The 13,806-nt window shown below is 42.8% G+C and overlaps 1 protein-coding gene across 1 annotated transcript; it reads left to right on the forward strand.

The window, feature by feature from the left end:
• Positions 1–11,073: 11,073 nt before the first annotated feature.
• LOC147853108 (pentatricopeptide repeat-containing protein At2g39620-like) lies at positions 11,074–13,477 on the forward strand. Its single transcript, XM_087333633.1, has one exon. The coding sequence runs from the start codon at positions 11,139–11,141 to the stop codon at positions 13,257–13,259; it is 2,121 nt and encodes a 706-aa protein (XP_087189759.1). The 5' UTR covers positions 11,074–11,138; the 3' UTR covers positions 13,260–13,477.
• Positions 13,478–13,806: the final 329 nt, after the last annotated feature.

A 13,806-nucleotide genomic window follows, 5' to 3' on the forward strand; every position in this document is an offset into this window, starting at 1 on the left:
AGGTTAGAACAAGACTTGGACCTGGCCATAGAAGAATTGGCCAATATGGCCTTAATTGGACCACCGATCCAAGCACCGGTGACTCCGGTAGATGTACAGAATAAAGAAACATCAACACCTGTACATAGCAATAAGACCCCAGAGACAGAACCAGTCCCGGAGATAGTGGCGGCGCAAGCAAAAGAGCTTGCTGAAATGAGAGATGAACTGGCCGCACAAGAAGCACTTCGCACCCGAGATCGGGACTTGAAGAAAGTGGCAGAAGAAGAGCAAAGAAAGACTGCTGAGAACCTCCGCCGGGCAGAAGAGAATTTGCGGAAAGGACATCAGGCATATGACCAACTGAAGGAGGAGAAAGAGAAGGCACTACAAGAAAAGGAGAAGTTGCGATAGATGGCGGAAATAGAGATAGAAAGACTTAAAGAAGAACTCCGTCAACAGAAGGATCGGGAAGACTGCGCTCGCCGGCAACTCAACCAAGAGCTGAAGCAGAAGACCGATGATTTTGAGCACTTGCATCGGGACTACAAGCACTTGGATACGGAGCATAAGAAATAGCAAGAGAAGATGGCAGAGCTCCGGCAGGAGGTGCATCAAGCCGAGACGGCGCTAGCGGAGGAACGGGCTGAAAGAACCACACTGCTGGAAGAAGCCGCGCAAGAACGGATGGAGCTCCATAAGCAGCATTATGAAGAGAAGGAAGAGCGACAATGGTATTGCAGAGGTTGCAGACCACCTATCAAAACCAATTGTCACATTACCGAGAGCAGGAGGCGGATACGGTGGCACTAATCAAGCAATTGAAGGACGACCGGCAAGCCGCGGAGGACAAATCGAAGATGGGATTGGAGCGGATCCAGTTCATTGTCCAGGCATGGAGGAACAATACAAAACGCTTGATTGATGAAAGCTTCGTGCAATGGTGGGACAAATGGGCAAAGCACACAGCCGAGATCCAGTTGCTAAGGGCGGATGGCAACGACTGCTACATGCTAACAAAGGAGGGCTTCACCGTCGTAAGAGATGAGTTAGCCGAAGATTTTGTAACTCTGGCGGAGGAACAGTCAGCAGTGGTCCGACAACTGGTAGCACAGCTAGACGATGATCGGTTGGATGCTCAAATCCAGTTTGAGAGTTATGAGCGGACCAGGCTACGGAGAGAAGAAGCAAAGCAGGCGACGATCGTCAACCTCAACGATGAGGAGTCATCACCGGAGCAAGGACCGGACGGAGACAAGGTCGGGGCGAGTCAACCGGAGTCAAATCCGGCGGAGCAGCTAACGGAGGAATCACCGCAACAACCGTCGGTACCGGGAGCCGAACAGACGCCATCTAAGGAGCAACAGTCAGAGGAGTCGGAGCCACAACAGCAACCACAACCACAACAACAACAGCCACAACAACAGCCACAACAACAACAACAACAGAGTTCCGAACAACCATTGAATACCCTGGAGCGGAGTATTCTGGATATCTTGGACGACGGCTAAGGGATGGATAGTGGGATTCGACATACAAGGTACTGTCCCATGGGCGTGTCATGTGTTACCCGGTCGGCAAAGGAGTTAAAAACCAGAATGTGAAAAGGATGGTTATTCAAAATCTATTTTAATTAAGTAGAATAGATTATAATTAAGTAGTGAATGGACGGACCGGAATCGGTATGCCGATCCGGGTCTGGACCAGTTCCAAACAGGTGCCAGTTGGCACCGTTTTTGTACTTAGCACCGGTGACCTATATAAAGGCCCGATTACAATGTAAAACTTTAACGGAGAATTAATATAAGCTTCTTGTTTATCTTCACGTATTGATTACCGTTCTGTATTAATTGTTATATCTTACACGTGTATTAAGTGATTGCCTTATTGCTAAGTAGCCAATTAAGTCAGATTAATCGTTGTGTCTTAAGTTATCTCACCGTAACACCCCTTTGGTGAAGTGTCTTCCGGAGACACCTTGTGTTAGGCCATTGTCCGGCTCTAAGGATTAACACAAGCAGCCCTAAACCCAAACGTCGTCGATTAGATCGAAAGGATGGTCGAGGGTTGGTAAAAGACACGGCTCCCCAACCTACCCCTGCGGTAGTAGCCGAGGCGGAGCCCACGCAAGTGTTCAAAGAGATACCACGGTCCCAGTCAAGCTTGACTAGTAATACAAAGAGAGGAAAAGGCATCCTCATGACCAATAATGTCGTAATGGCCTACCCGGAGATGGTAGCCAAGGCCCATGAATTCGAAGCTCTGCTCCAATTCAACGCCTCATTCGAAAACATGGAGTTCTTGGCCACGCAACAAGTCAAAGTCTCGCAATGCATGGCAGAGGAGCACGCGGAAAGGCAAATGATTGAGCGAGTGTTGGCCGGAATGGTAGAACGAGAGGAAGAACGCGCTCTAAGTAAGATCGGCCGAATGCGGAACGTGGATGAGGCTCGTATGGGAATCGAGTTGCCCCCATTAAACATCGTCTTTGTGGAAGTTCACAGGGAGCTCTCCACAGTGTGGAACGGCGCGAAGGATATGGTTCGTAAGAACAAGACGGTGAAGAAGGCAGAAAAATACACCAAGCAACAAGTTGAGGAGGCCCAAAAGACTATCGCGGAATTGAAACACCGCCTACAAGAAGCCACAACCTCAACTACCACTGTATCCTCCCTTACACCAGAACTACAAAAACTCCACGATGAGGTCGAAGCTCAGACGCCGATAGCGACCAAAGCAAAAAAAGTGGCGGAAATCGCCGAAATGGAAATCGAGCGACTCCGCTCCGAACTCTGACAATCATCGGATCATGAGACGGATATCTAGGCCAAGGGATGAAAGGTCGTAAAGACGATCCAAGAGAAGTTAGATGCCAAAATTACGGCTCATGCAAAGACGACCGAAGAGCTCCAAAAGAAAAAGGAAGAAGTTAGTCAATCTGAAGGGATCATCATGACACTGTAAGGGGCCGGTCAGAAAAAATGCCAATGGTACAGGACTCGGGTGATGAATGGCAAGAGGATCTTGATGCAAAATGGAGAATAGTTGATGTGGAAGTTTTTGAAGGAGTCTTATTTACTTTCAGTTTTCAAAATGATGAGTGAAGATGGTGGCGGAGGTAGAAGCAAGGTTTTATGAGGGTGACGAGAGTGGATTAATTTTGTTTTGTGTATGTATAGGAAATTGCTGAAAATAGAGAGTTCACGACTCGGGCAATAACTAGCAAGATGGATGTTGTGGAAAGGAAGCTGATTTATTTTTGAAAGGATGAGTGAGGATGTTATCGAGGGTTGTAGCAAAATGTCATGAGTGGATGAGGACAACTAATTTTTTCTTTGTTGTCTATACAGCAATTTCATGGAAAATGGAGAGATGGTTAATGTGGAAATATTTTGAAGCACATTTATTTGTTTTTAGTTTATACAATGATGAGCGAAGATGGTGGCGGAGGCAGAAGCAAATTTTCATGAGGGTCTCAAGGGAGTGGATTGAGTAGAGAACCAGTATTTTCATATGGTCTAGAAAGATTGGCTACACATTATTCATTGTAATGTTGGATTATTTTGTATCTTGCCTTTGGCTATTTTAATCTTAATACTAATGGAGGATAATTTTTATGGAAAAAAAAATGTCAATGGTATGATGAGCAAATCAAGATCGAGTGACAAATGACAAGAGAGGTCGATTTGCGCTTAGAAAATGAAATGGACCGGCTCGAGGAATTGTACGATAAAGAATCGAAGCTATGGCAAGAGGTAAAATCACGGTACGAAGAAAACACGGCTTCCAACGCAAGCAAAATTTCGCACCTTAAGACGGCTCTCGAGGAGATGCGGACACACACAGAGATGAAGACCAAGCGCATAGAGACCGTCTTAGAAACGAAGCGCAGAAGATTCACGGAACAACTTCAAGCGGTGCTGAACAGAGGATGAGCCGAATGGGCAAAGCAGGCCGTAGAGCTCCACATGTAGCGGGCCGACCAAGAGACTTGGCAGAAAGATGAGAAGGGCTTCTACAAGCTTAATGAGGAAATCATTGCCACGGTCTGTGAGGACCTTACGCAAGATTATCAAGCCCTAGCCGACCACCACTCCGAGGAAATCACACAGTTTCTCGAGGATTTCGGGACAGCCAGCTCGACACCTCCCTCCAACTCTAGGAAATCGAAAACGAGCAGAAGAAGGAAAAAGGGTGGCCGCCATCATACTCCTCGACAGTGACTCCGAGGAGCACACAATCGAAGGACCCCAACAACCTGAAGAAGAAATCTCGAAGGTTACTACGACGCCACATCCACCCTTGGATGCATGATTGGATTCCCTCAGTGCCACGACGGAAGATATGGTTGAAGACCCTATGCAAGAAACGTCGCACGAGGAGCTAACACAAGAAGCTAACGCACACGGCAAATGAGATTCAAACAGAACAGGCGCCAACCATCATATCAACAAAAGAAGGCTTGCTGCAAGAACAACCGCAAGAGGTTGCACTAGAGCCGACAAAACCCATCGGCCTCCCCGCACCAGAAATGATGAAACAGACCCCCCCCCATCCGAATTTGCACCTACGACGACGACCACGACACCCCCCGTCATTTTGTTAGAGACGGATCGTCTCGAGCCGAACATCCTGGACATCTTTGATGACGAATGAAGGTTTTCTGTGGGTTCGACCCTGTAAGCACTATCCCACAGGCGTGCCATGTGTTGGCCGCCTTGGACGAAAAAGTGGGAAAGGTCGAGTAAGAGAAAAGAAAAAGGGACGGTTACGACAAACAAAGAAGACAGGTGGGCCATAACATAATGAAGAGGGAGTAACATGCGTAGCATAGGGACAGTCGAAGCGTGATTACTATTTTTAAGAAAAAGTAACGGTTCATGCGCCGAGCGTAACCGACCATAACCCTGTATAAAAAGGGCATAGAAAACTTGTAATACAATGCGATAATTTTGTATTCAAGTATATGCAATATAGTTTTTGTTGGCCAACTCTCTATTTATCGTAACTCTTGTGTTTGTTTCCGTGTCGAGTTCATTTACAGTGTTGAGTCATATACGTTGTGTATGTTGTTGTGTAAGAGGTCGGTTGTAGCCGTCTTCCTAACCTCCAAAGTATCCACAACTAAGTTCACACTTACGACCTCAGGGTAGAGTCACCCATACCATGGTTACGACGTACTCGGAAGCCCTAAACCACAATACCCCTTGAGTTGAACCTGAAGGACTGAGGATTCGGCACCGTGTCACCTTAACTGGTAACAGTAGTTGCCTCTGTAACTAAGTGAGTAAGAAAGAGACACACAAAGATAGTGAGAGTTGTAACTCCGCCGCCATCTATTAGACGAAGGAGAACCCAAGATCATTTCCTTGAAGGTTCTCGTTGTATTCCTCTGGATATAGTGATTCAATTCGGACTTTGTGGGCTCTCGTGGGTTTTCCCATTTCGGCTTTTCCATGTAAACATCTTGTGTCTCTATACGTGAGTTTTCTATTTTCTGTTATTCTTGTCATCTCGATCTTTGCACATGCACACATTTGTACACGAGTGGAAACCGGTTGTGGCCAGTAGAATTCTCGACAATATTTATACAAATACAACTTTTTGGGCTCTTTACAAATATAGTCTCCAAAATCAGCTATTAAATCTATTATTCGATTTCGGCCTTGACCGAATTTCCTGTCGACTCTCTATTTTTTTGGCTCGTACTCTTCCCATTCGGAGGGACATGTTTCCCAACAAGAAAATGGGTAATTACTATACAAGGATAATATAACAAATCAAATATATAACTCAATGATAATTAACACCACATATAAGGTGGGGGTTTGGCTTTATAAAATATTCTATATGTTCTTTCTTAAAAGGAAGAGGGATATCTAAAGTACTATGTATCCCCACAAGCGCAGTGTGTGTGTGTTCACACACAACTTATGCTTAAGCTCGAGTTCTCGACAAAAACTTCCTTTATGTATGTAACATAAGGTTTCATACTTCTTTTCTCTATGGTTGATGCTAAATATTGATGGTGATGTTGACAGTAGCAACCACAAATTATTATTCCTTTGAGAATACATTTCATGATAAGATCGTGATTCAAACATTTCACTTCTCCATTTTGATTTTGAGTATAAGAAATTGCTAGCGCATGATTCATTCTCTTGATAAATTTCCCCCAACTTGTCTTAGGTGAATTGATCTGCTTGAGTAGTTTGAAGAACATTTAGCGTAAGTTTGATTTTCATCTCTGCTATTGGATATTGGATCTAGCAGTTTGAAGATACTAATCAAAAGGAAATGATGATTGGTTTGCAATTATTGGAGTTTAAGAGAGGTAAGGTCACCTCAAAATCCCAATCTATGACAAGGCAAACCTTTAATAAAGGATGTGAGATAGCTTTATAAATGGTGTTAACATCTTTAACCCACTTAGTTATGTAGTCAATTACTACAATGATATATATATATATCTTTTTTTTTTCTTTTTCTTTTTTTCCAAAAAAAACTCCTTCCATTAGTTATAAAATTTTACAAATGAGACGATTATGTACAAATCCCTAAAGGGACGCGATAATTCCATCTTATGTGGATGCCTACTGACTCAAGAAAGGGAGAGGACGACCATTGTTGGATGAAGGCTATGCGTTGTCTTTCAACTCCCTCGGAGCCGCCCTTAAGGCCATCATATTGGCTCTTTAGAGTGGCTACAATTTCACTCCATATCTCTTGCAGTAACCTTGTTGGATGGGCGGTTTGGTTGGAGAAGACTCGCCTACATCGTTGTTTTCATAGAATCCAAAGGGTTATTGGGTTGACCAATTCTAACACCTCTTGAGATTTGTCATTAAGAGGAATAGAGTGGACATTGCCACTGGAGGAGAAAAGGACCTCTTGTGCTTTTATCACCAAAGTCATCCCCTCCTCCTGATGCTCGTATCGGCCAATTGCAGCCTGCCATGATAGCCAACATATATTTCCCCACTTGATTGAACCTTGCACCTGGCATAATTGCAACAAGCGGCCAACCCCCCGCCATATTCGATGGGATGTTGGGCAGTCCCATAGAGCGTGTCTTATGGATTCTACTGCATGTGGGCACTCTACACAATTAGGAGAGCTAAGGTTCCCACGTTGCCATGCTCCCACCGGTAGGGACTTATGTATTAGCAACCATTGGAAAGTGGTAATTCGCCTCGCGTGTTGTTGCTTCGAGATTTTCTGCCAAAACTTGGTGATTATTGCGAAGGGAACTTGAAATGTGTGCCAGACCTTCGCAACAGCCGGTTCTCGGGTGGCTTGAGCAGCTAGAATGTGGCGACCCAATCTAGTTGTGAATTGGAAGAAAGGGATGGGTTTGCTTCCTTGCCCCACGTAGGGATCACGCCATGTCCATTGCAAAGGGTCCCAACTGACCTTACGTAGCCATGTGTTTTCATGAGTACATATATGCCACTCGGGTTGTACTTTGATCGGATCAGGATCTACAATCCATTTATGACCAGTGTACGTGAGTACTCGAATGGTGTTATTATGTGTTGGTGTCTCAGTGTCTCGCAATTCAGGGCCTTCGAGTCTATCTGGTGATCCCCTACCTCTTGGGATCAGAGAACCCTCCTCCTCGTGGCCTATCCATTTCTCCATTGTCTTCCTTTGAGTAGCAGATTCCCTAATCAGTAGAGCGTTAATGATTTCCGATCTCATAGTCCATCCGCCCCTGATTCCATGGAGTATGTTCGCTTGATCTTGTAGTGGCATTTACATAAACCGTCGCCAACATTCTATACTTTTGCCTGGACCTTTTGCAATGTATCCCCATGACAACCCCTTACGTGATCCCAGTAGTTGATTAGATTCATCCTTGAGACATGGGTTCCATAGGATATGTTGACTGAGCCAGGCAGGTTCGAATCTCGATTGATCACACTTGAGCCCTCAACGAATGTCACACCATGCCTTCCACATGGATGCACTGAATCTATCCTCCAAATGGCGGGAGAAACTAGGTTTGAGATCCATGTTTAGAATCCATCCCGTTTGGGGGGCCCAATTGACCCCTTTTCGTGGCCTAATGTAAGCTAAACGTAACCTTAGTAGCATTTTCCAACAATCATTTCCTGGTTGGAATCATCACACCACAAATTTGGCAAGTAAGGCTTTCGATTGTGAAAGGGGATCAATAAGACCCAATCCCCCTCTCGACTTAGGCGCTGTGAGTATAGGCCACGCCACCTTGGCGCGAGCTACATGGTCTTCTTTACCAAACCAAATGTAGTTGCAGACCAGTCATTGAATCTGATGTATACTTTCCTTGGAGATTGTCCAGCATGATAGACTGTACCATGCTGTTGCGAGGAGTACCTGATTTGCCACTATGATGCGACCTGCTAGCGACAATTTTTTCGAGCTCCAATGTATTAACTTTTGTCGAATGGAAAGGATAACGGGTGCAATCATAGTCTCCGGCGGTATGTTGAAACCAATTTGGAAGCCCAAATATTTGGTGCTCACTCCTTGATTGATCCATTTGAAAGTGGGGTGTGGGTGCCACGCCGGATGTGTTTCCTGAGAGAGCCATATTGCATAGGATTTGTGCCAATTGATCATGGCGTTGGATCTCTTGCAAAATAAAGCTAGCCCACTTTCTGCCCTAGTATATTGATTCCTATTTCTCTAGGGAGCTAAATCCACTATAGGATTCCTTGGTCCCAATCAAAGTGGCATATATTTCTTTGTTTTGGAATGCATCACATGACCTACATCATGCTTGAATACATTTTTGTACTATAGTGGGATGACAACATTCCTTGACATTATGTAGTGGGAGAGTCTACACAAGTCTCTACATGCTTGATGAATAAATTCCCAAATATTTTGTTTTCCTTACTAGCAATGGGCACAGTTCGATTTCAAGGCAAAGAAACCGAACCCGAACCGTTTATATAAAACAAAAACCAAACTAAACCGTTTATGAACTCTCAAGTTTTTAAACCAACCCATTTTAGAGAAAATAAACCAAATCATTTAACCCGAAACCGTTTAGGGAAAAGTTGAAACTAAACCGAACCATTTAATAAAAAATTTAACCTAATCATTTAACTCAAATTAATTAAAAGTCTAAATAAACAAAAATACATGAAACTAAATAAGCATTTAAGTTAAATTTATTAAATCAATAAAAGAAACTTTAATTGAGCCATTAAATTAAATAAACATTTAAGTTAAATTAATTAAATAAAAAAACCATTAAATTAATAAGCTATTAAGGTAAAATAAAGTTAACCAAAAACCTATAAACTTGAGTTTTAGAACCGAACCTTTTATCGAAAATCCAAAACAAACCAAACCATTAAATGTTTTTGGAACCAATAAACCGTTAAACCATGGCTTAATGGTTCAATTAAACCGTTTAAACCATGGCTTAACGGCTCAATTAACCATTCCATATTTCCCTAAATGGTGTAGGACCTTTCTTTTGATCATATAATGAGATGTCTTTCTAATTTGCCACTTGTTTTGAATGAGCATGTAATCATCAAGAAAGAAGGTCTCCATCTAGATAAATGCTCGCATCTTGAAGCCAATCAACATCTTTATAGTAATCTAATATGTTGATTTGCTTTATCATTTCCCCCCCTTCAATTGTTCTTCAACTAGATCATAGTTGGCCTCCTTGTTTTCTTGCCTTAGGATATGTTGACTTCTACTCTATCAAATAATTACACAAGTCATTTGACTTTTGGATGATGTTATGAATATTCTTCTTCTTGCATTGTTAAACCCATGAGATTTTCTCATCATCGACATTGAATTCCCTTTTATGATGAGTTCTTTTGAGCTTCGCCTCCCCATATAACTTCACATCATCAAAGAGACGTATAACACATTTTGCATCTTTGTAAGTTTTTTAACATTCATCACAAACAATTACTCTTTCTCTTCCTATGTAAAGAAGGAACCTATGTAGAACTAGGAGCATTTTGAAGTTCATATTGGACATCTTCCCTATTGAGTGACAAGCTCAACATGAGCCGAATCGGTTAAAGGCCAAAGGGCCGAGTTGGTTGAAGAAGCCATTAGGGCCTACATTCCTATTTTGGTAATAGGAATATTATAAGCAAGTTAGTGTCTCAACTCATAAGTGAGAATTACGTACTTGTGTTAGCCCACTGTTAGGGGCTTGTATATTAAATGCTTTATGAGCACATTGTATGTACTGAGTGATATATCGTAATAGAATTTTGTTGTCAGCTTACTCAGTCTCTCTATCTCTCTGTACTTACTCCATCTCCATAACCATTCTCTGTGTATTCCTAACTGTCTAATGTTGTCCGGCTAAGTTGCTTTGTTTGTAAAGCTTCCACACTTCTTTTTACATTCCCAAACGATTCTCTCTCAACCGACATAAGTGGAATGAACTCTCCATTGAGGTGCTTTTGGAATTTCCCTACAATATTGTATTGATAAATCATAAAAAGCATGCCAAGAATACAACAATTCTGAAACTCTCTCGTGGGCCACAGATAGTAGATGCCAACCAATTCAATTTTGAAGAAACCTTGAGGTGATCATACCCGTATGCTGATGCCTACTTGTCAGTTAAAAATAAAAAATTGATGCTGTCCTCAGAAAGTCATATTGGCCGAGGTAGAATGGAAGTCATATCGTTATTGGCGGTGCTCCTGGAGACTCTTCTTTTGGATTGTGGGTGGGGTGGGTGTGGATGCACAACTAACTCATGCATGCATGCATGCGTGGCTCATATATTATTTCAAAATGCTGGCTGTTCTTTATTTATGAAGGAAGGAAGGAAGGAAAGCAAAGCAAAGCAAAGCAAAGCACCGCAACAGACTGTTCCCTCCTTCTCCTTCTCCTTCTCCTTCTCCGTCTCTAACCAAGGAGAAGGAGAGACGGAGAAGGAGAAGGAGAAGGAGAAGGAGGGATGGAGTGCGCCTAAGACAAAGGAGCCGACACCACTGCTCCATCCATGTATGTACATCATAAGTTATACCGTACCATCTCCTTCTCTCCCGCAGTTGCCAATGACTGTCACCAGTCAGTCTGCTTCAATAGATAGATGCTTCACAATCATATATGAAATTCAGCACAATGAGCGCCATCGTTGGGTAGATCATCACTTGGATTTGTCCTTATGAAATGTGATGAGTGGCAGGAGGCAGAAATTTCAAGAAATCGCTTCTCTTGTGGCCCTTCTCAAAGACTGTGCAAAGGAAAAAGATCTAGCCAAGGGCTACACAACACATGCGTCTATTGTTGCAGAGCGGGGTTCCCAGCTTCAAGAAGACACCTGCATTGCAAACACCTTAATCAGTCTTTATGTAAAGTGTGATGCTCTTGCAAGTGCACAGAAGGTGTTTGACCAACTCCACATCCGAAATGTGGTCTCTTGGAATGCACTCATCATGGGTTATGCCCAACATGGCAACGTCCAGAGAGCTTTGCACTGCTTCAAATGCATGAAGCATGAGGGCATGGCCCCAGATGAGGTAACCTTTCTCGGCATCTTAAAAGTCTGTGATACCATGTTCCATGAAATTGGGTCAAAGAGCAAAGAAATACATATAGAGATTGTGAGTGGGAGACTATTGGAAAGAAATGTTTTGGTTGGTTCTGCATTGATAGATATGTATGCGAAATGTGGGAAACTTATAATGGCGCACGAGGTGTTTGATCAGGTTTGGGTTCGGAATGTAGTGTCTTGGAATGCACTTATGGTAGGATATGCTCATTATGGGCAGGGGGAAAAAGTGTTGGACTGCTTTGAAGTGATGCGGGTTGAGGGTCTCTCTCCAGATGCAGTCACATTTGTTTGCATCCTGAAAGCTTGTGGTAGCATCAAATCAACTGTCAAGGGAAAAGAAACACATGCTGAGATACAAAGGAACGGACTTCTGGAAAGAAATGTATTGATTGGCAATGCGTTGGTCGATATGTATGCCAAGTGTGGTCTTCTTACAGAGGCTCAGGATGTGTTTGAACTCCTTCCCATCCGTAATATAGTCTCATGGAGTACATTAATTGCAGGGTATGCTGAACATGGCTATCCTGAAAAGTCATTGCATTGGTTTGAAGTGATGAAAGTGGAGGGTTTCACTCCAAACCCAGTCGCATTCATTTGCATCTTGAAAGCTTGCGGAAGCATAGCATCAGCTGAGAAGGGTGAGAAAATACATGCAGAGGTTATTATGCAAGGTTTGGTGGGAACAGATGATTTGATTGGCAATGCTTTGCTCAACATGTATGCAAAATGTGGTGCGATTTTAAAAGCACAAGAAGTCTTTGACCAACTTCATGCCCATGACGTAATTTGTTGGACCACCCTAATCTCAGGATACACTCAACTTGGGTTTAGTGAGGAAGCACTGAATTGTTTTGAAAGAATGAAACATGAGGGTCTTTCTCCAAATTCAGCCACCTTCATTTACACCTTGAAAGCCTGTAGCAATATAAGAGCAGCTGGAAAGGGTAGAGAAATACATGCAGAGATTGTCAGAGAGGGTCTCTTTAAGGGAGACACTTTACTTGGTACAGCAGTCATGGATATGTATGCCAAATGTGGTGCACTAGTCCAAGCACGGCAAACATTTGACCAGCTCGAAATACAGGATTTAATATCATGGAATATCCTTATTGCAGGATATGCTGAAGAGGGTGATAGTGAGGAAGCGCTGAATTGTTTTAAGCAAATGCGGAGTGAGTGTATATTTCCAAATGCAGCCACGTTCATTTGTGCTTTGAAAGCTTGTGGCATCATTGGAGCATCCAAGAAGGCCAAAGAAATCCATGTTGAGATAATGGGAGAACGTTTCTTGGAAAGAGATATATCTGTTGGCAATGCGTTGCTAGATATATATGCTAAGTGTGCTGAACCTTTTGAAGCACATGCAGTATTCAAGCAGCTTCCTCTTCGTGATCTGATCTCATGGACTGCACTTATGGCAGCATATTGTCAGATTGGGGAGGATGATGTGGTGGTCAATCTATTTGATAAACTGATTGAAGATGGTATAGAACCAGATGTAGTCACATTTACAGTTGTCCTAAATGCATGTAGTCACTCAGGCCTCTTAGAGAAAGGTGAAGGTTATTTCGAGGTAATGTGCACACGCTATTGCATCACCCCGACAATAGAACATTATACTTGCATGATAGATCTGTTCAGCCGAGCTGGCCATTTCTGCAAGGCTGTAGCAATGATCCAACAAATACCTAGCAATGATCATCTTCCAGCGTGGACTGCTCTCTTAGCTAGGTGCTTGTAAAACATGGGGAAATATGAAGCTTGCAAGATTGGTGTTAACATGTATTTCTGGATAAAAAACACTTTGTGGCTTAAATCAATGCGAGGAACATGTATGATGTAGATGGGCATATCAATGTGCATAGCAATGGGCATAGTGATGTGTTTTCCCATCGCAGTGCCCCTATTCTATAGTAATGTTAATAGTTTAATAAACATGAACAATCATGTTGCATTCAATTATGTTAATCTATGTCGAGGTTTGTAGGTTTGAGACCTAATTCAACAAAAAACATTTTAATGTAGCATCATTTTGCTACCCTATTTCTACGCCTAATGCTTGTCCATGCACGTGTGATGTGCACTTCGCGGCAACACATCAAGTCTTGGTTGATGCATATGCAATTTTTTCAAATGTTTGCACCTTTAGTAGACGATTTGATTCTTCTTAATGTAGTCTCACAGTAGATGCTACATTGAGTTACCTCATTGGCGTTGGCCTACACATCAATATATAGGTTTCATAATTTGCATGAGTACAGAAGACTTATTCAAAGAAAGAAAAATAT

The sequence above is a fragment of the Azolla caroliniana genome, unplaced genomic scaffold, assembly GCF_043228905.1.
Source record: "Azolla caroliniana isolate FFs.n. ecotype wild unplaced genomic scaffold, voAzoCaro1.0.p SCAF_17, whole genome shotgun sequence".
Classification (NCBI taxonomy): domain Eukaryota; kingdom Viridiplantae; phylum Streptophyta; class Polypodiopsida; order Salviniales; family Salviniaceae; genus Azolla; species Azolla caroliniana.

What these genes read in the sequence shown, in the direction of transcription:
- LOC147853108 (XM_087333633.1), top strand. Translation starts at nt 11,139, where the DNA reads ATGAGTGGCAGGAGGCAGAAATTTCAAGAAATCGCTTCTCTTGTGGCC.